Source organism: Anomaloglossus baeobatrachus, chromosome 2 (genome assembly GCF_048569485.1).
Source record: "Anomaloglossus baeobatrachus isolate aAnoBae1 chromosome 2, aAnoBae1.hap1, whole genome shotgun sequence".
Lineage (NCBI taxonomy): Eukaryota > Metazoa > Chordata > Amphibia > Anura > Aromobatidae > Anomaloglossus > Anomaloglossus baeobatrachus.
The window spans coordinates 253,887,155-253,914,012 of NC_134354.1; the positions used below are offsets into that span (position 1 = coordinate 253,887,155).

The following is a 26,858-nucleotide window of genomic DNA, read 5'->3' on the forward strand; positions in this document are numbered from 1 at the left end:
GTCCCAACCCCAATTATAAGGCAAGAAATCGCACTTATTAAACCTGACAGGGCACACATGTTAAGTGAGAATCATTTCCGGTGACTACCTCTTGAAGCTCATCAAGAGAATGCCAAGAGTGTGCAAAGCAGTAATCAAAGCAAAAGGTGGCTACTTTGAAGAACCTAGAATATAAGACATTTTTTCAATTGTTTCACACTTTTTTGTTAAGTATTTCATTCCACATGTGTTAATTCATAGTTTTGATGCCTTCAATGTGAATCTACAATTTTCAGTCCTGAAAATAAAGAAAACTCTTTGAATGAGGTGTGTCCAAACTTTTGATCTGTACTGTATACATACACACACACACACACACCCACACACGAAAAGCCACGTTTTTCAGCCCATTTGTTTATGATGAAAACGCCCCCTCGGCTTATATTCGAGTGAGGTTCGCACAAAAAATTATTCTCACCTGTCCTCCATTCCCACAGTGTCCTTTTACCTGCTTCTTGCGGACCACAGACACATAGACCCCTCGGTGATCTCAGCCGGTACTTGGGGCCACAGCTGTTTCGTCAGCGCTTTACTTCAATTGAATGATTTGCTGTGCAGAAAAGCATTTAACTGTAGTAAAGTGCTGACGACAACAGCGGCGGCCCCGTGTACCGGCTGCAATCACTGAGGGTTCTATGTGCCTGCGGTCCAACAACAGCATAATATGGGACAAGAAGGAAACCAGAATGAGGACATTACTAAAGGATGGGCACATTACTACAGGGGGCAATATGAGCACATTACTACAGAAGACAATATGGGCACATATAATGTATTAATGTGCCCATCCTATAGTAATGTGCCCCATCCTTGTGCCTATCCTGTAACAATGTGGCCATCCTGTAGTATTGTGCCCATCCTTCTGCTCATCCTGTAGTAAAGTCCCCTTTCCTGGTCCTCTTGTAGCAATGCTCCACATGGTAGAATTGTCACCTATTGAGCCATTCTTCACACACACAAAAAAACAAAGACAAATTCTTCTCACCTGCCCTCCGTTCTGTCGGTGTCCTGTTTCCTGCTTCTTGAGGCCCACAGCCCCCTTGATGAACGCTGCCTGTGGAGGGGGCTGCCACTGACAGAACTTTATATCAGATGACTGATTTCCGGATGCTGCGCAGGGACGAGCTCTCTATACAGCTACTGCAATGATCAGCTGCTGGCCTCTGATTGGCCAGTGGCTGATCATTGGAGTAGCTGTATAGAGAGCCCACATCTGTGCAGCACCCGGAAATCTGTCATCTGAAATAAAGCACTGGCAGTGATCATCAAGGGGCTTGGGGGCGGGCCGTATCTTTGAGCCCACTGCACTACGGAATGTGTGGGAAGAATGGGGGGCAGGGAATCCGACGCACTGTACCTGCCCCACTAAGTAGCAGGGAGGCAATATGACGTCAGCTATGATGCCCGTCAACAAAGGGAGGGCATAGGCTCCTGCCGACGTGACATCACAGGAAGTAGCAAAATCCCAGCAGGAGCAGTCACATGATCGCTCTGAGCCTGGGGAGAGGGCCTGACAGCAGGGCAGGTAGGTAGTTACTATCTACTTACATGCCCCTATATAGCCCAATAGCGAATTAAAAAAAAAAAAAAGCAAAATAAGCCGGATAACCACATTAACTACGATGTACATTTACATAAGGGTGTGTGAAGATGTTAATGGAATAGATAAACTACTCTTTATTTTGAGGCAATGATATAGTAATACCCTATTAAGGTAATTTATGTTGAGACACAGCTGTTTTGTGAAGAAATACAAATCATAATTATGGTATTAAATAAATACATCAGATCCACTGACTGAACAAGTTACTTTTTTATTTTCATGCATATTCCAATATTTACCTAATCAAACGTGAAATGAAATGTAAGTGTAATAGGTGATAACAATGGGCAAACATCAGCTCCTGAGCATGCAGGACGCACAATAATATAATACAGTGATACAACCACAAACACATACAAGGTCACAAGTTATGTTCTGTTGGCAAACGTTATCATTTATTTCTATAATTATTAGCATCAATGTTTTGATATTGGTCCCAAAATGTCAAATCTAAAGGCAGAGTGCAGAAACCTCTCTATACAAGGGTGGATATGATGATATTTTAGCCTAAAAATGCTGGTGTGCTGTTCTAACCTTAATCTAATGGAATCAAAACTGAAAACTAATATGAAATAACTTAACGAGAGACAGTTTTCTATTTCTTCTCAGTCATTTTAACATTAATGTACGTTCCATTCGAACTCCAGTGTCTCTGAAACGGCAGCAGACTACCAAAATGTAAGAAAATAAAGACAGCAATGGCTTCTGTTACAGAACAATGTAATGCCTGACCACACATCTTACTTCACTATCAATGCAACTCTCAGCATGCACTCTCACCTGTAAGAAAAATATACCTTTAGTATAAAGTGGCTGTACTGCTATTGAAATTGTGGACACACGGTATATAAAATGTGTATGGCAATTCCTTGTGACTGTGGTATGTGGCATACATCTTAAATGCTTTAGTTGCCTTCCCGTTAAGATTTTATCCATGTGATCTTCATGCCTTGAGTCTGGTTATCATGCATGTTCTCCACGTCAGAGTACATCATTTACCTCGTGCCGTTTCCCCTTAGGAAATGTATTCGTTCTTTCCCGCCCTCACTATCTTGGGTTCCAGTGTTCTGTCATGAGACTCAAATGAGAGCAGCTGAGTCCTTCACCTTATAACATATTTATTGCAACATGAGTGGTATCAGTATCATCCTTGTCCTGGCAACTTATGTAACGCTCTGATTTCCCTTATCAACAATCTGAGCTTTCTCACATATTTTACTAATAATGATCTGGCTTTTTCTTTTTTTGGTGTTATTTAAAGCTTTTTTGTTGTTGAAGGTTATTGATCTGTCATATAATGAACCCCATGCATTCTGTCATCTCTTTCATATGGTGAACCCAATACACTCTGTCCCTTCCCCCTGCTGTCTCCTTTAACCTATTAGGGTTTCTTCTTCTCCTCTCCCATGCTTCCAGTGTCTTTGGAATTCCTGTTCTGTCCATCTCCCATACAAAGCATTTCTTCAGGGATGGTCTCCAACTCTTCACTTTGAAGAGCCTGTGTGATTAGCATCAGCTCTTCACTTAGCGTCTCATATCGATATCCAACCCGTATGTCAGGAACATTCGTTCTGCGAATATCATTTGCATCAGGACCTTCTTGCAGATAATTAGGCCCCAGCCAATAACTTTTTACCTGTCATGACATGAAAAAAAAACATTATAAAGCAAATTGTCTCTCCAGTAAAGGAGACAAACTCTAGCACAGCGCCACCTATTGGAAGTAGCGATCCTAAAAGTCACAAGTGGATTTTCAACAATCCTTTGAAATATGACTCAGGATATATAAAGCAAATAATTCATGTTTTAGGCATAATTGTAATAATTACTTCATCATGATGAATACAGACAGAAATAGGCCTTCCTTGAGTAATGAAATATACATACCTAACTTTCATCACATTCAGTGGGGGAAAAAAAGTATTTACTCAGCCACCAAATGTGCAAGTTCTCCCACTTAAAAAGATGAGAGAGGCCTGTAATTGACGTCATAGGTAGACCACAACTATAAGAGACAAAATTAAAAAACAAATCCAGAAAATCACCTTGTCTGATTTGGCAAAATTATTTTTGCAAATTATGGTGGAAAATAAGTATTTGGTCAAAAACAAAAATTCATCTCAATATTTTTTATATATCCTTTGTTGGCAATGACAGAGGCTGAAATAGAGATCCATAGATTGTGTGACTAAGAGACTGTCGGGCAAGCCTAGATAGAATTTCTGCTACAGATAGGCTATGTGAAGGGGTTCAAAAAGGATGGTAGCAGAAAAACTCTTACAAATGTCCAACAGTTTAAATGGAGTAAGGGCAATTTTCTATGTATGGCCTGCATGATGCCAACCATAAGTGTCTCTATGGGCATGTTCCCACGGGGCGTATACAAAGGAAGATCAGTTGTCTAGATTTTCCAGACCCAAAATCTGCTGGACGTTACCATAGCAGCCGTGTAAGGCTACAGCCCCATGATAAGCTTTTGATCTTGAGCATTTGATATCCAAGCATGTAAATTTATATTTTGGACGTCGCTATGGATTATACCCTTTCACATACAAGGGTTGAAATATATGGAAAATTCACAGAAGATCTGGCCTATGGGAGCATACAATAATATAAATCATCCAGATAAATTCCAAGGCACGCAGTTTAGAGGATCACGTCATGAGGTCATTGCTCGTCACAGCAGCCGAGTCACACAGAAAGTAGTGCGAGAGCAGGCATCAATGAACTGCAGTGACAGCATAACGTCATTGCTCATCACTGCTGCTGGCACTACTCACACTACGTTCTATATGACCCGGCGGCCGTGAACTGCAGTAACTTCATGAGGCCACCGGGCTTCATTGCCACCGGCAGTTCTCACACACCGCTGTTCCAGCCCATGGGGTTTACTCTCTGAATTTTCTTCATAGGCTGGGACAATGAGTTGGGGAACGTCATGGGACCTCCATGGGACTACGTCAGACCTTCTTTGGATTTTCATAGGGAATAAAATGGTGAATGAGGGTGTCTCTTTTTCTCTCTTTTAGGTCTTTCAGGTTCTCTTTTGTGGACTACAATGGATTTGTTGGATTACGTCAAAACTTCAAATCTTTTTATTTTTTTTTAATAAATTGGTGAATAAGGGCTAGTGTCGGGCGATCTTTTTTTTTTTTTTTCAATAAAACAATTTTTTGTGTTTTTTTTCCTATTACATCTACTGGGTTAGTAATGGGGGTGTCTGATAGAGGCACAGCCATTACTAACACCAGGACTTGAGGCCAGCTGTCAATTCACAGCTGGCATTAACTCCATAAACCATTACCTTGATTGCCACTGCACCAGAGCAATTGGGAAGAACTGCGCTAGAATTGGCACCTTTAATGGATGCACTACTTGTGAGGCAGCTGCAGGCTGCTATATTTAAGCTGAGAAGGGCCAAATAACCATTGGCCTTCCCATCCTAATAATACAGCAGTCTGCTGTACCTTGGCTGGTTATGAAAAATATGGGGGACCCCAGTAGTTTTTTTTTAAATAATTTATTTTGTTACTAAATACAAGGCTAAACACCCTTTAGTGCCACATGAAAGGCAGAAAAAGGTGCAAGCTTATATGTAGGGGGGTGGGACAATATATAGGTGTTTGACTTCTATTTATCTATCTATCTAGATCTTTATCTGCTTGCTTTGTTACTGGTGCAAAATTTCAAATGTTCATAGAGTATTGTCTTATGTAAAAGATTATGTTAAAAACGGACGTAACCCGGATGACACATGCAGGGTAGGCAAGGGAGGAAAATACACTAGCGTAGCACTTGCATGACATACAGAATGACACTTGCATCTCACTCAAAGATGGTTTCAGGAGAAATAACGGAGCCATATTTCACACACAGATGTGAGTGAACCGCAAAACACAATATCAGTTTGGTAGGCACTCTGATCTGGCCAGATTTAGTCATCTTCCCTTATCTTATTCCCTTGCCAAAGGAATCTACTTGTCTACTCTACAGTGCTAGCAATGCCTTTCCTGAGAAACTAGCCAGCTATTTAAATTGATCTTCTTTCATTAACAGGGAATTCTTATTCAGAAAACTTGCAGTGACTGAGCGTTGGTCCCAACAGAACTCAGCTCATAATGTGAACATGCAAATTGCTATACAGGTTTACCATCAAGTTGCACTATACTATGTAAGCAAATGCATTATATTTGTCAGTTTTAGGCCATGTGCACAAGTTGAATATTTGGGGAGATTTTTCCTTCAGTATTTGTAAGCCAAAACCAGGAGTGGAACAATCAAAGAAAAGTATAATGCATTTTCCACCCACTCCTAGTTTTGGCCTACAAATAATGTGGTAAAAAAATCATCAAACACTCAATGTGTCCATGTAGCCTTATGTGGGCGTCACACGGTACGATCTATCGTGCGATCGCACGAGCGATCGTACCCGCCCCCGTCGTTTGTGCGTTACGGGCAAATCGCTGCCCATGTCGCACAAAGTTATTAAACCGCCGTCACACGTACTTACCTGATGAGCGACCTCGCTGTGGGCGGCGAACATCCTCTTCCTGAAGGGGGAGTTACGTTCGGCGTCACAGCGACGTCACACAGCGGCCGGCCAATAGAAGCGGAGGGGCGGAGATGAGCGGGACGTAAACATCCCGCCCACCTCCTTCCTTCCGCATAGCCGGCGGGTGCCGCGGGACGCAGGTAGGCTGTGTTCATCGTTCCCGGGGTGTCACACGGAGCGATGTGTGCTGCCCCGGGTACGATAAACAACCGGCGCCATGAAAAATATACGATTTTTTGAAAATAAGCGACGTGTACACGACTCACAATTTGTGACCATTTTGCGAACGTTCAGCGTCGCTCGGAGGTGTCACACAGGACGACGTCGCAAACGATGCCGGATGTGCGTCACGAAAACCGTGACCCCGACGACATATCGCCTCGTGTGACGCCCGCATTAGGCTGTGTCCGCACTTTGCGTTTTCACCTGCTTTTCTGCTGCGTTTAGAACTGCAGCGTTTTCATGCCAAAAAGCATGCGTTTTGATTTTCCAGCAAAGTTAATAGGATTTGTGGAATTCTTGTCCGCACTTTGCGTTTCAAAACGCTGCATCAAATTTGCATAATTTTGGGCAAAAACTCAGCGTCCAAAGAAGGAGCATGTCAATTGTTTTTGCCATTTGGGCTGCATTTTGCTAACATTGACGTCAATGAGAAGTTGTAAAAAGCAAGCAACATCAAAATTCCAGCATTTTACATGCTTTTTAGTTGCAGAAAGAATGTGTTTTGGACTACATAAACGCATGCTTTTCTAACATCAAAATAATGAAATGATATGTCCCTTTACACACACACACACACACACACACACACACACACACACACACACACACACACACACACACACACACACACACACACACACACACACACACACACACACACACACACACACACACACTCCGACAATTAAATTAATGAAAAATATTAATTTATTGCTATTTTAGCGATAAATAGTATAAAACCGCTATAATTATATGAAATATAACTATTTTCGTTATGATTTCAATAATTATATATGTATTCCTTTTTTTCCCTTTTTTTTCATTCTGCTTGACTGTTTAAACTTTATTTAGCAGTGTCTTAATGTTCAACACGCATCTGTCTAAACGCAATGGAAAAGCATGTAAAAAGAACTAAAAACGCGGCTAAAATGCGGTAAAAACGCATGCGCATTTACCTCGACTTTGTGGTCAAAAGCAACTTTGACAAAAGCAATTTCTGCCAGAGGGTGCGTTTAGAACTGCAACTAGGACGACGCAAAGTGCGGACATAGCCTTAGGCGGGCTTTGCACGCTGCGACATCGGTAACAATGTGTTACCGATGTTGCAGCGATAGTCCCGCCCCCGTCGCACGTGCAATATCTAGTGAAAGCTGCCGCAGCGATTATTATCGCTACGGCAGTTTCACACGCACATACCTGCCGTGCGACGTCCCTCTGGCTGGCGACCCGCCTCCTTCCTAAGGGGGCGGGTCATGCGGCGTCACAGCGACGTCACACGGCAGGCGGCCAATTGAAGTGGAGGGGCGGAGATGAGCAGGATGTAAACATCCCGCCCACCTCTGTCCTTCTCATTGCAGCCGGCGGCAGGTAAGGTGAAGTTCCTCGCTCCTGCGACTTCACACACAGCGATGTGTGCTGCTGCAGGAGCGAGGAACAACATCGCACCTGTCGCTGCACCGGCATTATGGAAATGTCGGAGGCTGCAGCGATGATACGATAACGACGCTTTTGCGCTCGTTCATCGTATCAAAAAGGTTTTACACGTTGCGATATCGACTGCGACGCCGGATGTGCGTCACTTTCGATTTGACCCCATCGACATCGCACGTGCAATGTCGCAACGTGCAAAGCCGCCCTTAGGCTATGTTCACATTTCCGTTGTTTAGGATCAGTCACAATCCGCCGCTCTGATAAACAACGCAATCCATTTGGCGGATTCCGTTGTTTCCCATAGACTTGTATGAGCGGCACATTGCGACTGATGCCCTTGCGTTGCATCCGACGCCCAAATGATCAGTCGTAGAACGACTGACCGTCGGGCAGCAGGAATGCAGCATGTAACTTTTTTGAGCAGCGGAATCCTTTTGTTTCCACTACGTATGCTCAGATCTTGTGTTCAATCATTCAAATCAATGTCTCTCTCTCGGCGGCTGGACGATCAGCTGATCGCCCAGCGGCTGGCTTTTGAGAGCGATCAGCTGATCTCCCGGCGGCTGGCTTTTGAGAGCGATCAGCTGATCTCCTGGCGGTCGGCTTATGAGAGTGACCAGCTGATCGTTCACAATGTCAACGCATCAGTCACAAGCATCAAGCAACGCAGGTGACTGATGCAAAAAAACGAAAATGTGAACATAGCCTTAAGGCCACGTTACACGCAACGACATATCTAATGATATATCGCCGGGGTCTTGGATTCCGTGACGCACATCCGGCATCGTTAGCGATGTCGTTGTGTGTGACACAAAGAACGTCCGTTAACGATCAAAAATACTCCCCTGATCGTTGACATGTCGTTCATTTTCAAAAAATCGCTGATTGTTGCAGGACGGAGGTTGTTCGTCGTTCCCGAGGCAGCACACATCGCTACGTGTGACACCGTGGGAACGACGAACTACAGCTTACCTGCGGCCGCCGGCAATGAGGAGGGAAGGAGGTGGGCGGGATGTTACGGCCGCTCATCTCCGCCCCTCCGCTTCTATTGGGCGGCCGCTTTGTGATGCCGCTGTGGCGCCGCACGAACTGCCCCCTTAGAAAGGAGGTGGTTCTCCGGCGACAGCGACGTCGCTAGGCATGTAAGTCCGTGTGACGGCTCCAAACAACGGGGGCGGTTGCTTTCACCAGCGACATCGCTGCGTGTAAAGCCCCCTTAACACTGACAGGATGCCTAGCCACCCCTTTCTGTTGCAGCCAATTTAGTTTTTCACTTTAATTTTTTCCATCCAGTCTTCCAAGAGCCTTCTCTCTTTCCCCCCATTCAACATGGCCTTTTGAAAGCTTATTTATTACAATTGTGCTTTAAATCTAAGTCCCTTGCCTCCTGTCTTATACTCACCTTCCGTTGTCTTCATCTGCTTTCAGCATCGCTCCAGTCGGTCTCGGGAACTTCCTGCTGCCAGCAGCTCTAGTGTTTCATGGAGTTCAACGGAGGTCATAAATTAATACAACTATACGCAATTTATTTCTACTTCCACTTTTCTTTCTTGGTATTACAACTTCAATTTGGAGGGATGTACTTAAAGTGAACCTGTCAGGTGCAATATGTCACAAGGGCGTAAATTCCCCCAACTAGCTAACATGTTATTCAATGCCCATTGTCCAGCATCATCAGCAATGACGCTCGTACCTGTGTCCACTTTAGAACGCAGGGTTTAGGGTCACTGCACGTGCTCAGAAGTCCCTGCACTTCCAGTCATGCGCACTATGAAGCTGGGTGTACATGCCCTGGCTTCAGAGAGGTCTAGTGCGCATGACTAGAAGTGCTGACACTGATCTTGCGCACTGACCCTAAACCTGGCATTCTGTGAAGTGGTGACAACGGACACAGGTATGAACATCGTCTCTGACAATGGCCATTGAATAGCATGTCCTGTGGGCATGCTAACATGCTAAGAGGGCAGTTAGTCGAGGGAAATAACGCCCTTGCGACTAGTCCATGTGCTCATTAGCATATTATAAAGAATCTTTAGCAATAGTTTTTCTAAAGATCTCTTTCTGTATGCTACTAGATACAGAGACAGCTAGGCCCCTGACAGGTTCACTTTAAGTGTATAAATTGTTATATATATATATATACTGTATTTTTCGCTTTATAAGACGCACCTTTCCTCCCAAAAATTTGGTAGGAAAATGGGGGGTGCGTCTTATAAAGCGGTACCTGGGGGGGGTCCTGTCTGAGGCGATCGGGCGGCCGGGTGCCTGTGGCTGCATGCAAGCGGCCGGGTACCTGTGCTTGCGTGCGGTGGCAGCCGGGTACCCGTGGCTGTGTGCGGGCGGCAGCCGGGTGCTGTGTGGGGTCGGCAGCCGGGTACCCATGGCTGTGTGCGGGCGGCAGCCGGGTGCTGTGTGCGAGCGGCAGTCGGGTGCTCGTGCGGGCGGCAGCCGGCTGCCGCCCTCACACAGGCACCCAGGTGCCGCCCGCACACAGCACCCGGCTGCCGCCCGCACACAGCCATGGGTACCCGGCTGCCACCGCACGCAAGCACAGGTACCCGGCGGCTTGTACGCAGGGTGGGCGGGCAGCCTGCTGGCTGCCACTCTGTGCATGCGGGGCGGGCGGCTGTGCAGCATGTTACCAGTTGTCCGCGGTCCCACTTTCAAATGATGGCGCCGGTGGAGCTCTTGGATGAGAGCTCCATCTGCGCACGCGCTGCTCCGGGAGTCAGCGCGTGCGCAGATGGAGCCCTTGGATGAGAGCTCCATCTGCGCATGCGTCGCTCCGGGCGCCATTACTTGAATCGGGACCGCGGACACACTGGGAAAACACCGCATCCGTCTGCTCCACCACTGAGCAGTCCCTGCCGCTGCCACCACTGAGCAGTCCCCGCCGCTGCCACCACTGAGCAGTCGCCGCCGCCGCTCCCACCACTGAGCCGTCGTCGCTGCCACCACTGAACCGGGACCGCGGACACTCACTGCACCGGCCTGCTGCACGGCTCACCCGCCACGGCTGCTGCCGCCACCACGGACCCCACGGCTCCTGGCACCGCGGACGCCACCGCGCCTGCAACCACGGACGCCACGGCACCTGCAACCACGGACCCCGCTGCCACTGACCCGCCGCGCCTGTCAGCACAACCTGTGCCTCCTGTGACCCCGCTTCACCACCACTGCTGCCCCCCTCCGGTAAGAGAACACCGGAGTATAAGACGGACCCCATTTTTCTTTTTTTTACCTTTTTTTATGTCTAAGTTTGGGGTGCGTCTTATATTCCGGTGCGTCTTATAAAGCGAAAAATACGGTGTGTATATATATATATATATATATATATATATATATGTATGTATATATATATATATACAGTTAGGTCCAGAAATATTTGGACAGTGACACAATTTTCGCGAGTTGGGCTCTGCATGCCACCACATTGGATTTGAAATGAAACCTCTACAACAGAATTCAAGTGCAGATTGTAACGTTTAATTTGAAGGTTTGAACAAAAATATCTGATAGAAATTGTAGGAATTGTACACATTTCTTTACAAACACTCCACATTTTAGGAGGTCAAAAGTAATTGGACAAATAAACCAAACCCAAACAAAATGTTTTTATTTTCAATATTTTGTTGCGAATCCTTTGGAGGCAATCACTGCCTTAAGGGTATGTGCGCACGTTGCTTTTTACCTGCTTTTTACCTGCTTTTTTGCTGCTTTTTCTTCTGCGCTGTTTAATGCCAAAATGGATGTGTTCTTCTATTCAAGCAAAGTCTATGGGAATTTGGGTTTCTTGTTCACACTATGTTGTTCAAAATGCTGCCTTTTTGAGGCAGAACTTTGGTCAAAAACTCAGCTTTTCAAAGAAGCAACATGTCAATTGTTTTTGCCATTTGGGTTTTGCACTGCAAAGCTGAGTTTTTGACCAAAGTTCTGCCTCAAAAAGGCAGCATTTTGAACAACATAGTGTGAACAAGAAACCCAAATTCCCATAGACTTTGCTTGAATAGAAGAACACATCCATTTTGGCATTAAACAGCGCAGAAGAAAAAGCAGCAAAAAAGCAGGTAAAAAGCAACGTGCGCACATACCCTAAGTCTGGAACCCATGGACATCACCAAACGCTGGGTTTCCTCCTTCTTAATGCTTTGCCAGGCCTTTACAGCCGCAGCCTTCAGGTCTTGCTTGTTTGTGGGTCTTTCCGTCTTAAGGCTATGTGCGCACTAGAAATGTCAAGTTTCTCAAGAAAATTTCTTGAGAAACTTCTGCCAGTGAAAGATTTCCGGACCTGCGGAAAAAATCCGCACCAAATCCGCATGCGGTTTTGCCGCGGATTTGCCACGGATTTACCGCAGGTTTGTCCCTGCAATAAATAATAAAGATAATCGATAGACAGATAATGGATAGAGGGAAAGATGGATAGATGAATAGATAGAGGGATAGATAGATAGATGAATAGATAGATAGATAGAGGGATAGATGGATAGATAGATAGAGGGATAGATAGATAGAGGGATAGATAGATAGATAGAGGGATAGATAGATAGATGAGAAAAACCTATATAATGTTCCACCTCCCTGCATTTTCTAAGCTGGCACCCTTTAGTGACTTTCATGTGGCACTAAAGGGTGCTTAGCCTTGTATTTAGCCATAAAATAAATAAATAATTAAAAAAAAACGACGTGAGGTCCCCCCATTTTTTGTAGCCAGCTAGGGTAAAGCAGACGGCTGCAGCCTGCAGACCACCGCTGGCAGCTTCACCTTGGCTGATAATCCAAAACAGTGGGCACCCCACGCTGTTATTTTAAATTATATAAATAATTTAAAACAAAAAACGTGCGGTCCCCCCCATATTGGATCACCAGCCAAGGTAAAGCGGACAGCTGGGGTCTGATATTCTCAGACTAGGGAGGTCCACTGTTATTGGACACTCCCCAGCCTAAAAATAGCAGGCCGCAGCCACCCCAGAAGTGGCGCATCCATTAGACGTGCCAATCCTGGCGCTTTGCCCCAGCTCATCCCGCGCCCTGGTGCGTTGGCAAACGGGGTAATATATGGGGTTGATGCCAGATGTGTAATGTCACCTGGCATCAAGCCCTGGGGTTGGTGAGGTCAGGCGTCTATCAGATACCCGACATCACCAACCCAGTCAGTAATAATTAAAAAATAGACAACAAAAAAAGTTTTATTTGAAAAAACACTCCCCACATAGCCTCTTTAACCAATTTATTGAAAAGAACAATCAATCCACGTCCGGCGTAATCCAATAGGGGGGGGGGGGGGTCCCACGGCGATCCATACCATAGTCACTGTCCCAGTCAATGAAGAACAGAATGTTCCCCATTGGCTGGGAGAGCAATGCAGTGACCTGAGCTAACATCAATAGGTCAGCCCAGGTCACTGCAGGGGATGCCGAGCGCTGCCATCAGGAGCATAGATGAGATCATTACCTTCTGTGATCATCTCCTGTACTGCTGATGTCATCGCTGTCACTGACTTCTATGCCCGCCGCGTTGTCAGAAGTATCGCGAGAGCCCGTGACGTCACCGCTAGTGACAGTCTCGGGCCGCTCGCGAGACGGGCATAGACAGCAGTGACCGCGGTGACGTCAGGAGGCAGGAGATCGTCACAGCAGGTAATGATCTCACCTCCTGACAGCAGCGATCGTCATCCCCGCGGCTCCCAGCACTGCAGGGTGTCAGTGTCTGCCTGCGCTGCCGCGTGACAGGCTGCTGACACTGCGGGCAGACACTGACACCCTGCAGTGCAGTGTCAGTGTCTGCCTGTGTCAGTGTCTGCCTGCGCTGCAGCGTGACAAGCTGCTGACACTGCGGGCAGACACTGACACCCTGCAGTGCAGTGTCAGTGTCTGCCTGTGTCAGTGTCTGCCTGCGCTGCAGCGTGACAAGCTGCTGACACTGCGGGCAGACACTGACACCCTGCAGTGCAGGCAGCCGCGAGGCTGGAGCGGGACACAGACTACACGGGCACCTGGAGGTCGCACGGAAGTGCTTCTGTGCGGCGTCCAGGGAGTGTGACGTGTTTACTCTGCTCCGCCTCCTCTTCCTGGCATAATGACATCGCTTCCTGCAAAACCGCAGGCAGCGATGAGCATTCCCGCAGGTAATTCGCGGCTATTCCGGTGGTATACCGCACATCATTGCTACCTGCGGAATACCCCCGGAATACCGCAGGTACCTGCGGAAATTAATGGACATGCACATTTTCTCAAGAAAGTTTCTCGAGAAAATTTTCTCAAGAAATTTTCTTGAGAAAAATCCGCACAGTGCGCACAGCTATTTTTTTTTCTCATTGAATTTCATGGGAAATGTCTGCACAAAGATTGCAGACATTTCTCAAGAAATTTCCGGGGCAAATCCGCGGGTAAATCCGCAGGTAAAAAGCTCTAGTGCGCACATAGCCTTAGTCTGGATTTGAGGAAGTGAAATGCATGCTCAGTTGGGTTAAGATCTGGTGATTGACTTGGCCATTGCAGAATGTTCCACTTTTTTGCACTCATGAACTCCTGGGTAGCTTTGGCTGTATGCTTGGGGTCATTGTCCATCTGTACTATGAAGCGCCGTCCGATCAACTTTGCGGCATTTGGTGAATCTGGGCTGAAAGTATATCCCGGTACACTTCAGAATTCATCCGGCTACTCTTGTCTGCTGTTATGTCATCAATAAACACAAGTGACCCAGTGCCATTGAAAGCCATGCATGCCCATGCCATCACGTTGCCTCCACCATGTTTTACAGAGGATGTGGTGTGCCTTGGATCATGTGCCGTTCCCTTTCTTCTCCAAACTTTTTTCTTCCCATCATTCTGGTACAGGTTGATCTTTGTCTCATCTGTCCATAGAATACTTTTCCAGAACTGAGCTGGCTTCATGAGGTGTTTTTCAGCAAATTTAACTCTGGCCTGTCTATTTTTGGAATTGATGAATGGTTTGCATCTAGATGTGAACCCTTTGTATTTACTTTCATGGAGTCTTCTCTTTACTGTTGACTTAGAGACAGATACACCTACTTCACTGAGAGTGTTCTGGACTTCAGTTGATGTTGTGAACGGGTTCTTCTTCACCAAAGAAAGTATGCGGCGATCATCCACCACTGTTGTCATCCGTGGACGCCCAGGCCTTTTTGAGTTCCCAAGATCACCAGTCAATTCCTTTTTTCTCAGAATGTACCCGACTGTTGATTTTGCTACTCCAAGCATGTCTGCTATCTCTCTGATGGATTTTTTCTTTTTTTTCAGCCTCAGGATGTTCTGCTTCACCAGCAACAGCTTCCAAATGCAAAACCACACACCTGTAATCAACCCCAGACCTTTTAACTACTTCATTGATTACAGGTTAACGAGGGAGACGCCTTCAGAGTTAATTGCAGCCCTTAGAGTCCCTTGTCCAATTACTTTTGGTCCCTTGAAAAAGAGGAGGCTATGCATTACAGAGCTATGATTCCTAAACCCTTTCTCCGATTTGGATGTGACAACTCTCATATTGCAGCTGGGAGTGTGCACTTTCAGCCCATATTATATATATAATTGTATTTCTGAACATGTTTTTGTAAACAGCTAAAATAACAAAACTTGTGTCACTGTCCAAATATTTCTGGCCCTGACTGTATATATATTTACAGTTGTTTATCTTGTCTTCTACAATTTGTTCTATTTAGACATCTTTGATTACATATGTTTGTTTGGATTCCTTAGGCGACGTTGAGTATTTGGTCAGTATTTTACCTCAATATTTGTAAGACAAAACCAGAAGGGGAGCAATCACAAGAAAAGAAAAACGGGCACCATTCCTGCATTTATTACCCGCTCCTGGTTTTGGCTACAAATACTGAGGTAAAAAACTCACCAAATACTCAATGTGTGCATGTGGCTTTACATGCTTTTCCATGATTTTTTGCATATTTAGTAGACACACTGCCATCTTATGAAAAAATTGTTTAAAAGAACAGAGAGTCCTCAGTGGTTGATACCTTTTAATGGCTAACTGAAAAGATGGTAAAACAATTTTTTTATCTCTACTGGCTAACACGGTACAAAGATATATTTTACTGCCATCTTATGGTCATTTTCAGAACATCATACTATGCCTATGTATTAGAGCTCTACACTATCTTTTCCCATATGGTTCTTACTTATACACTACTCACAAAAAGTTAGGGATATGCTATAAAGAGGTGTTCTTGTGTAATATCTGTTTATCCCCGTAGTGACATAGCCAATTTTTGACCATCATGACCAGGCCAAATTTTTTAAATCTGACCACTGTCATTTTATGTAGTAATGACTCTGTGATGCTTTAATGTATTCCAGTGATTCTGAGATGTTTTTTTTTCTGGATCTATGGCTCAGTGACGGCTTATTTTTTGAGTCTTGTGCTTATCTTTTAATGGTATCATTTTTGTGCAGATGCTACGTTTTGATCGCCTGATATTGCATTTTACGCAAAATTTGCAGCGACCAAAAAACGTAATTTTGGCGTTTGGAATTTTCTTTGCTGCTACGCAGTTTACCAATCAGATTAATTGATTTTATATTTTGATAGATTGGGCATTTCGGAACGCGGCAATACCGAATGTGTGTATATTTTTTATTTTCTTTAACCCTTTAATTTTCAATGCGGCAAAAAACGGATTTTTGTGTACTCACTGTAAAATCGTTTTCTCGTAGCCATCATTGGGGGACACAGGACCATGGGTGTTATGCTGCCTATCCATAGGAGGACACTAAGTAGATGCAAAAGCATAGCTCCTCCTCTGCAGTATACACCCCCTGGCCGAGCCAGGCAAGCTCAGTTTTAGTACACAAGCAGTAGGAGAAAAAGCCAGTAAAAACTTACCTCAACAGAGGAACATGAGAAAAAAAGAGTCATAACCAAATAAGGTACTGAGAGAACCAAGGCCCAACAGGGCAACAGGGTGGGTGCTGTGTCCCCCAATGATGGCTAAGAGAAAACAATTTTACGGTGAGTACACAAAAATCCGTTTTTCTCTGACGCCTCATTGGGGGACACAGGACCATGGGACGTCCTAAAGCAGTCCATGGGTGGGAAACATAAAAGAAGACAACACAACCCAAGGACTAGGAACCAGTCCAAGACAGCCTGGAGCTCCTACTGAGAGAGGGGCTCTACTGCCGTTTGCAGAATTTTCCTACCCAGATTTGCCTCAGTTGAAACCTGGGTATGGACTCTGTAATGCTTTGAAAACGTATGTAGGCTAGACCAGGTCGCAGCCTTACACACCTGTTCCACTGAAGCCTGATGCCGAATGGCCCACGAAGCGCCAACTGCTCGCGTGGAATGAGCCCGCAGCCCACTAGGAATGGGCTTGAGTTGCAAGCGGTAGACTTCCTGGATCGCAGAGCGAATCCAGCGTGCCAGCGTTGCCTTTGAAGCTGCCTGTCCCTTCTTAGGCCCCTCAGGAATGACGAACAAAGAGTCCGTTTTCCTAAAGGGGGCTGTCCTGGATATGTAATATCTGAGAGCTCTGATGAGGTCTAACGAATGCAGAGACCTATCCACCCTATGAACCGGGTGTGGACAAAAGGAAGGCAGAACAATGTCCTCGTTCAAATGAAACGGGGTAAGAACCTTTGGAAGGGGGCGCAGAACCACCTTGTCCTGGTGAAAGATCAGAAAAGGCTCGCGGCAAGAGAGTGCTGCTAGCTCCGAAACCCGTCTGATGGACGTAATTGCCACCAGGAATGTTACCTTCCAGGACAGAAGAGCAAGGGAGGATTCCTTGAGAGGTTCAAAGGGAAACCTCTGGAGACCGTCCAGAACGAGGTTGAGGTCCCATGGTTCCAGCGGCCGTTTGTACGGGGGAACTAGATGGGAAACGCCCTGGAGGAAGGTCTTGACTTGCGGTTTTTGAGCCAGGCGGCATTGGTAGAAGATTGAGAGCGCTGAGACCTGCCCTTTAAGGGAACTGAGAGCCAACCCCTGCAAGCCAGACTGTAGAAAGTCGAGAATTCTGGGGATGGCCAAAGGCATAGGCTGGACGTTAGTTTCCCTGCACCATGAAAGGAAGATTTTCCACGTACGGTGGTAAATGCGGGATGAAGCAGGCTTTCAGGCGCTGATCATGGTGGAAATAACCGCGGGGGAGAATCCCGCTCTTGTTAATACCCAGGTCTCAATGGCCATGCCGTCAGCTTCAGGACTCTGGAGTTCTGATGGGAAATGGGCCCTTGGGTCAGCAAGTCTGGGATGTCTGGAAGGCGCCACGGTGCGTCTGTGAGCATTTGTACTAATTCTGCGTACCAGGCGCGCCTGGGCCAGTCCGGTGCTTATCAGTATCACCGGGACTCCCTCTGCCTTGATCTTCCTGATTACCCGCGGCAGCAGGGGTAGAAATGGAAATATGTAAGGCAGGCGGAAGTGGTGCCAGGAGCGGACCAGAGCATCCGCGCCGATGGACTGCGGGTCGCGTGACCTGGCTATGAACGCGGGTACCTTTGCATTCAACCTTGAGGCCATTAGGTCCACGTCTGGTGTGCCCCAGCGAGTGCAGATGTGTAGAAACACATCTGGGTGGAGAGACCATTCTCCGGCGGCCAGGCCTTGGCGACTCAGAAAGTCTGCTGCCCAGTTCTCTACCCCCGGTATGTGTACCGCTGATATCACTGATCCCGTCGATTCGGCCCAGCTGAGGATCTTGTGGGCCTCGAGATAAGCCGCTTTGCTGCGGGTGTCCCCCTGCCGATTGATATAGGCTACAGCTGTCGCATTGTCCAATTGGACTCGAATCTGACGACCCGCTAGCAGAGGGTAGAACGCTCTGAGCGCAATGAAGATCGCGCGGAGTTCCAGGATGTTTATGGGTAGGAAAGACTCCTGGGGCGTCCAACGTCCTTGAGCAGTGTGGTGCCGGTACACTGCTCCCCAGCCTAGGAGGCTGGCGTCCGTGGTCAGGACCAGCCAGTTCACTGGGAGAAAAGATTTCTCCTTCGATAGGGATGAGGACCGAAGCCACCAGCTGAGTGCGTACCTGACTGAAAGCGTCAGGTGAAGATGTCTGTCCAGGGAGAAGGGGCTCTTGTCCCAGGCCGCTAGAAAGGCTAGCTGCAGTGGGCGGAGGTGCAGTTGAGCAAAGGGTACTGCTTCCATAGCCGCCACCATCCTGCCGAACACTTTCATGCTGAATCGAATGGAGCGAGACGGAGGACGTAGAAGGCAGCGCACCGCTCGTTGAAGAGCGATCGCCTTGTCCTGAGGGAGAAGGATCAAGCCTCGACGGGTGTCCAGGGACATGCCCAGGAAGGTGATGGATCGTGATGGGATCGGGGATGATTTGTCCAGATTCACTAGCCATCCTAAGCGGGATAGGGTGTCCACAGTGATCTGTACGCTGGTTGAGCAGTCGCGGAAGGAGGGGGCCTTGATGAGGTGGTCGTCCAAGTAAGGGAGAACGACTACTCCCCTGGCGTGAAAGACGCTCATGGCGGCCGCCATGACTTTGGTGAAGACCCTTAGTGCGGTGGCAAGGCCGAAGGGTAGAGCTACGAATTGAAAGTGGGAGTCCTGAATTGCGAAGCGGAGGAACTTTTGTTGATCTGGGGCGATGGGTATGTGCAGGTATGCGTCCTTGATGTCTATGGAGGCGAGGAATTCCCCTTCGACCATGGATGCAATAATGGACCTTAGGCACTCCATTCTGAATCTCCGTACGTGCACATGTTTGTTTAGGTGTTTGAGGTCCAGGATGGGTCGAACTGACTCATCCTTTTTGGGGACCACAAAGAGGTTGGAATAAAAACCCCCGAACTTCTCGTCGTCTGGGACAGGTATTATCACTCCTGCTGTTTGGAGCGAGTAGATTGCTGAGAAAAAAGCTTTGCGTCGTTTTCGAGTCTTTGGGGGGTTTGAGAGAAAGAACCGACTCGGGGGTCGGGTCCGAAATTCTATGTGGTAACCGGAAGACACAAGGTCTCGCACCCATTTGTCGTCTGAGGTGGCAGCCCAGATGTGTTGAAAGAGCCGCAGTTGACCTCCTACAATGAGTGTGCCTTCCGGGGCGCCGAAGGAGTCATGAGGGGGGAAAACGTCGTGGCCGAATCTCCCTAGTCCTGGACTGTTTCGGTCTAGGCTGCCATGACGAAGTGGGTTTCGGGGAGAGCTGAGAAGGTCGGTCCCTGCGTAGTCCGCGGCTGGTGGCGGGGACAGCACGGGATGTCGACCAACCAAATGAATTCCGAAAGGAGCAGAACGAGGACTGTGGACGCCTGGTGAAGGACGTCCTGGACTTCAGATGGGGGAGGGAGGTACTCTTTCCTCCCGTGGCGTCAGAAATGAGCTTGTCCAGACGTTCGCCAAAAAATCGGTCTGGAAAAAAAGGGAAGGCCCATGAGAGATTTCTTGGAGGCAGAGTCCGCTCGCCATTGTCGGAGCCAGAGAGCTCTACGGATGGCTATGGTATTTGAGGCGGCAAACGCTGCGCAGGTAGCCGCGTCCATGGAGGCCTGGATGAGGTACTCCGCCGCAGCGGCAATTTGAGCTGTTACCTCTGTGAAGGTATGAGTGAACTGGGATTCCTCAAGCGAAGTGTTAAGGGAGTCTGCCCAGACCGAGATCGCCTTTGCGACCCACACAGAGGCAAAGGAAGGCGAGAGGGAGGAACCCGTAGCCTCAAAAGCAGAACGGGCGAGGTGCTCCACCTGTCTGTCTGTTGGGTCCTTGATGGAGGAACCATCGGGTAAAGACAGGAGAGTCTTTGTGGTAAGGCGGGAGACCGGGGGGTCGACCGAGGTTGGATCGGCCCAGCCCTTAGGGGCAGGTGAGGCAAAAGGGTACCGGGACTCCATGAGTTTTCGGTTACCGAAGCGCCTGTCAGGCTTCTCCCTTTGCTTTGTGAGGATATCCTGAAACTCTGGGTGATCAGCGAAAACCTTTTGGGGTTTCCTTGCCCTCTTAAAGGAGACCGCATGGTCAGTGGTAGTGGATGGGGGATCCTCCACATGCAGAGTTTGGTTGATTGCTGTTATAAGGGAGTCTATTGCAGTTTGATCATCTGGGGAGGCTGAAACCAAGGAATCCTCCTGGTACAAACAGCATTCTCCCTCCTCCAGCTCTTCAGAAGCTGTGGAGCGTGTGGGAGAGCCTGCCCTGTGTGATCCTGAGGGAGAGCCCGCTGGAGACACCCGGCCGTGTGCTCTTTTCCTGATCCCTGCAACCGGTGAAGCATGTGCCCAGATTACCTCAGAAGGATCCTCCATAGGGGTATCCTCAGGCTGCGTTCCGTCCAGGGACCCAGAAGGGTGTGGAGGACGACATTGCATAGCCAGAACCAGGTTCTGTGACAGTTTTTCCATGGATTGGGACAGAAACTGTGCCCATTCCGGTGGGATGGGGGCCCTAGGCTCTGGGCTGCCGGTTGCGGCGGTGGTGTCAGGGGGGTCTTGGGGGGCTATAGGGGCACAGGACTCACAGAGAGAAGAGGTGTGTTTACATGGTAGCTCAGCGTGGGAGGCAGTGCAGGCTGAATAATAGACTATGTGGGCCTTAGCACTCTTAGTGCCCTTAGATTTCTGCATGTTCCTAATAGGAGTATGCCAGGAGGGGGAGCAATGCTCAGCAGAGCTACAATTGAAGCAAGCACCTCACCAGAATCAGCCGATGGCCCTGTCCTCAGGAAGGATTAAGCTCTATGGAGATCTCACACGCTTTCCTGGGGGGGCGGGGCTTATTGCGGCCGCAGGGGGACGGGGCTTAGCACTAAATGAGCGGGAAGATGAAGTCAGTGTGCCCCCCCCTGCTGTGGGTAGTAAAAAAAACAGCGGGAAGGGAGCTTCTGATAGTTTTCCTCCAGTCAGCACACAGCTTGTCACTGGTGGTTATCAGCCGGCTTTTCTACTAAAGCAAATAAACAGAGCAAATAAACAGTGTGAGTCCCTGAGCCCTCCCCCCTGCCACTGGGAAATTATCTGCATGACTTTCTGCAAACAGGAGGGACTTCCCCCTCCTCCAGCCAGCAAGCTAGAGAAAAGTTAACACTGTGTGTGCAGGATCCTTGTAAATGTCCTGGGCTTCCCTGCAGCGTCTTTTCTCCCTTTGTCTGGGAAACCTGTCAGGGGGATCTCACCTTAAAACACTGCTTCCGTCCAGGCAGTGAAAATAGCAGAGTCAGCTTGCTGTGTCTGGTTACGCCGGTGTCATATTCAACTCAGAGCCTGCAAAGAGGGGCTGAGGAATTGGGCTATAGGGGCACAGGCCTCTACCCTGGGCTTTGGAAAATCGGTGTCTGTGGAACCCATCGTCCAGCCCAGGATCCAGCGTCACAGGAGGGGGTACGTGGAAGCGACACTCCACGTTCCCGCCCGTTGATGGTAGTGGGAGATTGGTCCCAAAAGGAAACCGTCGCCCTCCAAAAAATAACAAACCTTGAAAGGAAGTGCTAAAACTGAGCTTGCCTGGCCCGGCCAGAGGGTGTATACTGCAGAGGAGGAGCTATGCTTTTGCATCTACTTAGTGTCCTCCTATGGATAGGCAGCATAACACCCATGGTCCTGTGTCCCCCAATGAGGCGTCAGGGAAATGGGGGTGATTTCAACTTTTAGGTTTTATTTTTTTTTTTAATTTAAAACTTTTTTTTTATTTTACTAGTTCCCTTAGGAGACTATAACGATCAGCAATCTGATTGCTCTTCCATATCTCCAGATCACAGCTACAGAACTGAGATCTGCAGATATGCTGCTTTACTTTCAATGCTGGCACTATTCTGGCATTGAGAGCAAGTGACTCATATTAGCTACAGGCGTCATCACATGACCCTGTGCTACCATGGCAACCATTGTGATCACGTGACTTCCGATGGGGCAGGGTAAGTCATAATAATGGCTGCGTGCATATACATCTCGCTGCCAGATTTTCGCAGTGAGATGTATGGGGTTAATAGTCGCAGGTGGAAGCGAGTCCACTCGCAACTAGCAGGCACACATGTCAGCTGTTGAAATCAGCTGATATGTGCGCGGATCGCCGTGGCCTGCCCACGGCAGGGGCAGGGATTAGCCTTACACGATCCATGAAGTACCCAGTACGTCATGGGTCGCTAAGAGGTTAATAATTAAACAGGTCGTCCACACCTTGGACAACCACTTCTCATTCCCCATGTTTTTCCCTATTAAAATAAAAAAAGCTTTTACTCGCCTCCCATGCCAATGCCTTACAAACGGTTGACGCTCGTGATCCTGGGGCTCACAAGAGATTGTTATGTCATGAGAGACACGCGCCCAATCACAACCAACTTCACTGTCCCCACAGTCAAAAGTATAACTAATCCACAGGAGGGAAGCTGTGGCTGGCCACCCACTTCCTGTTAATTATGGTGCTTATACCTCCAAAGGCGGGGAGAGAGAAGCTGCCCATTATTGGGCACAGGGCTCATGTGACGTAACAACCTAACTTGAGCCCAGGAAATGATAGCGCCGACACCGCTGTAATGGCATCGGCACGGATTGTGAGCATAAGAAAAAAGACGTAACATACCCATTGTTAAGGAGGCTTTCGCTCACTAGTTTTGTACATAGAAGTAAAAAAGAAAGAAATAAGTCAACGCAGAGAAAAAAAAAAGAAAAGGAGAATATGCCAAAAAAAGACACTTCAGGAGAAATACTGCCAGCGTTTTGCCGAAGCGTCTTCTGTTTGAAAAATTTGGAGTTTTCACCGCCTTCTAAGTTGTCGTGTGCACATACCCTTATCGAAAATTGTGAAAGTTACACAATCAGTTACTATTTATAGTTCAGCATGTCCTTATTAAATGCAGATACTTGGTATTGTTACCTTGTGGGGAAAGCCACTCATCAGAACACTGTTTCTAGCAAGCTCACACATGTCACAAGAGCTGAGTTTCCACACTTGAGTTGCAATGCTGTATTCTTCCATTAAAGGCTCCTAAAAAAATTGAAAATTATTTTCCCAAAAATATAAACAAGGCTTTTAGTTTTCTTACAAGATCAAAAGCCCTTTCATATGTTAATAATTGTAGTAGTAAAAATTGGTTGTTATATGGTTGATCCACATAGGATCAATTTTTATTTTTGTTCACTCAAACTTGAAGTCTCAAGTCATCTGAAATAAGGAAAAGCCTAGTCCATACTGCAATTTTTTGCATGCGAGCATTTAGACCATGTAACAAAAAATGGTCATCTGAAGAGCACTCATGAATAACATTGGTCCTAGAGCTGTCGGTGTGATGTGAATTTTTTTCCATGAACAGTACTCAGATCAAAAATACTATTGTGTGAATGTAGCCCAGCTGTGAAAAAAGCATCACAAAGAGTCCAACTGCTTAGTACTTTTAGTGTTTCACTACTAAATTATACCTGACATCTGGCTGCAGTGAAAAATGGCAGAAATAAAATGGTATAAGACCATTGTACAGTCCCCCTAGGATACCACATACCTTTGTGAAATGAAATTGCAGAGGATCATCCGTGGACAGTGATACCATAAGGCCACGCGACAAAAAATCAGGTAGTGGATTCCGGTGATAGCTTAGGAAGAGACTATTATTGCTCAGTGGAGACATGGCGATGCAAATTTGTGCCAGGTAGTAGAGATACTGCAACACTGGAGCCTGTAATAACATGGAAAGGGGGTAACAATTATTGAAGCAAGACACAGAAAACAATATTATTAACAGCCTTTGGTTTGTAACACACTCACGTTCAGTGAATAATTGACTAAAGCCTCGAATTGTCAAGATTGGCATTTTGCCCTTCTGTCTTGATGAAGTGTGTTGGAGCAAGATGTGCCACACTCCTTAAGCTGAGCAAACCTGCTCCTCTTAATGTAATTGGTACATCTTTTGTGTCATCACAAAAAGTGTATGCCAGTCAAAGATATTGCTGATGTAATTTAAGACACTCATGTCCTAAAGTATGGTTAATTTGTTGGGCACACTCAGTCATGCCCCCTCCTGGTTGGTTTCTGCCAACTTTCTTGACTAGGTGTAAGACTGTTAGACATTTCAAGAAGCTTAAGAAGTGTTCTGCTAGATAATTAAGGGAAACTGTTTGTTGAAGCTGCCCCTAAGTCTTTTTCCATTTGTTAATTAGCAACCCAAATATATATGAATTACAACGTCAAACTGTCCTCTCATCTGTAGCTGTCACACCTAGAGGGATTAAGGGGCCTTCAAGTGAAAGCTCTGCTCTTGGATAGCTTACCTATCATAATAATAATAAGCAAAGTGTGCGTGAGATTGCAGAATTCTCATTCACTTGAGACAGTAAAAAGCTGCGCTTTTTTTGCAGTAAAATGCAATGTATAAACATAACCAAAAATGGTAAATATGGAGCGAAAATCTAAGAATATACATTCATTTCCACAGGTCACCTTAAGTTCCCTTATGTGCACACTCCCAAAAACACATTAAGGATTGTTCAATACGTCAGTGAGAATCTAGTGGGAACCAGAAACCACCTAAATAAAAGCTTTCCACCTAACCTGTGACACATTGATGGATATTTTGGCTGTGATGTAAGCCATGTAAGCCCAGCTCTACATTAGGAGAGGGATTGTCCCATCTTAGCCTCCCACTTATAGGAATAACTTTTCTGTAAGTGGAAAACTCCTTTAAGTTTTCTTAGAGAGGGGAGCCAGCATGATCTGAAAATGGCATGCATTATATAAAAAGTGAAAATTCACAGATCTATTCCAACTGTACTATAATAAAAAATGAGATTTTTAGCAAATAATTGATCCATTTTTTGAGCCACCCCTGCCAACGTCACGGCAAATCTCAATAGACGGGTCCTACTCTATATGTTCAATCTATTTTTATTAGGTATCTTTTCAGAATTACAAAAATCATCATGAGCTTATATTGAAAACATTTACAAATTTTCAACACATAAATGTAACGAACTGTTTAGTTATGTCCTTTTGTATCCTAAGGCTATGTGCCCACGCTACAGGATTTACCGCGGATTTACCGCGGATTTTGCCGCGGATTTACCGAAAATCTGCAGCAGCAGCACTTCCAAGCCATTTCAATGGCATTTTGGAAATGCTGTGCCCATGCTGCGGATTTTTCCGCGGCGGATTTGCCGCGGATTTTGATCCGGAAAAATCTGCAGCATGTCAATTGTTTGGTGCAGATTTGGTGCGGATTTTTGGCTTTGAATGGGGAAAAAAAAAAAATCCGCATCAAAATCCGCGGTAAATCCGCGGCAAATCCGCGGGTGCGGATTTGCCGCGAAAGTCGCGGATTTTCAGGCAAAAAAATCCGCAGGGACATTCTAGCGTGGGCACATAGCCTAAGACACAAATCCTTCTGTCCATTCCGAACCTCCCCAACGTGTCCCTGTGACCTTCTTTAGATGAGTTCAATCAGTGCTAGGAATGTAGCCAAAAACAACTACATATGAATTCCATGGGTCACTGGGACAGAATATCTTATGAAATATTATACCGTTCGTCACTTCCAGAGAGATTAAGACTTTATCACAACATTAGATAAGACTGAGTAAAGAAGAACAGCGTGAAAAATACAGATAAGAGAATAGAGAAAGCAGGGGGGGTGGGGGTGAGGGGGGGGGGAAGGGGAAGGGATAGAAGTCACCCGGGGGACCCGTGACCATGGGTCAAACCGAAGACCCTTGTCCTACGTCTATATATCCCCGCATATGCGGGTGTCCCAGCCACACCATTTCAAGGTCTCTCACAGTAGCTTATGAAAATCCGTGGAGTCATGGAGTCCCACTCTATATTATGTATTTTATGTGCCATGCGACCTCCTAGATAAAATTAAAAGCAGAACCATAATGGAGCACACATACCTGTAACCTGTATATAACCGCTTCCATGTTGCAATGGAGGCAATAGTGGTTAAAGAGCAGTCCAGGTCCCAGCATGTGGAGCAAGCTCTACACATACCAGGACTATATTAGAACTGACCTTCCCAGTGCCAGACAGCAACCATTCATAAAAGGCTGACCAGATCCAAGTATGGTGCTTAATTAACAATGCCTGTGGAAAAGGGTGAGGCAACTGA

General features: G+C 46.7%; 1 protein-coding gene across 4 annotated transcripts in view; it reads right to left on the reverse strand.

Annotated features, from left to right (window-relative positions):
• Nucleotides 1-1,830: 1,830 nt before the first annotated feature.
• AMPD2 (adenosine monophosphate deaminase 2) overlaps nucleotides 1,831-26,858 on the reverse strand; it is a 190,669-nt gene continuing 165,641 nt past the window's right edge. For all 4 annotated transcript variants that reach the window (XM_075335749.1, XM_075335750.1, XM_075335752.1 and 1 more), the window contains exons 16-18: nucleotides 24,264-24,437; nucleotides 23,642-23,752; nucleotides 1,831-3,278 (exon numbers count right to left, since the gene is read on the reverse strand). In XM_075335749.1, the coding sequence (XP_075191864.1) occupies nucleotides 3,024-3,278; nucleotides 23,642-23,752; nucleotides 24,264-24,437 (540 nt within the window). In that variant the 3' untranslated portion in view covers nucleotides 1,831-3,023. The remainder of the gene's footprint in view (nucleotides 3,279-23,641; nucleotides 23,753-24,263; nucleotides 24,438-26,858) is intronic.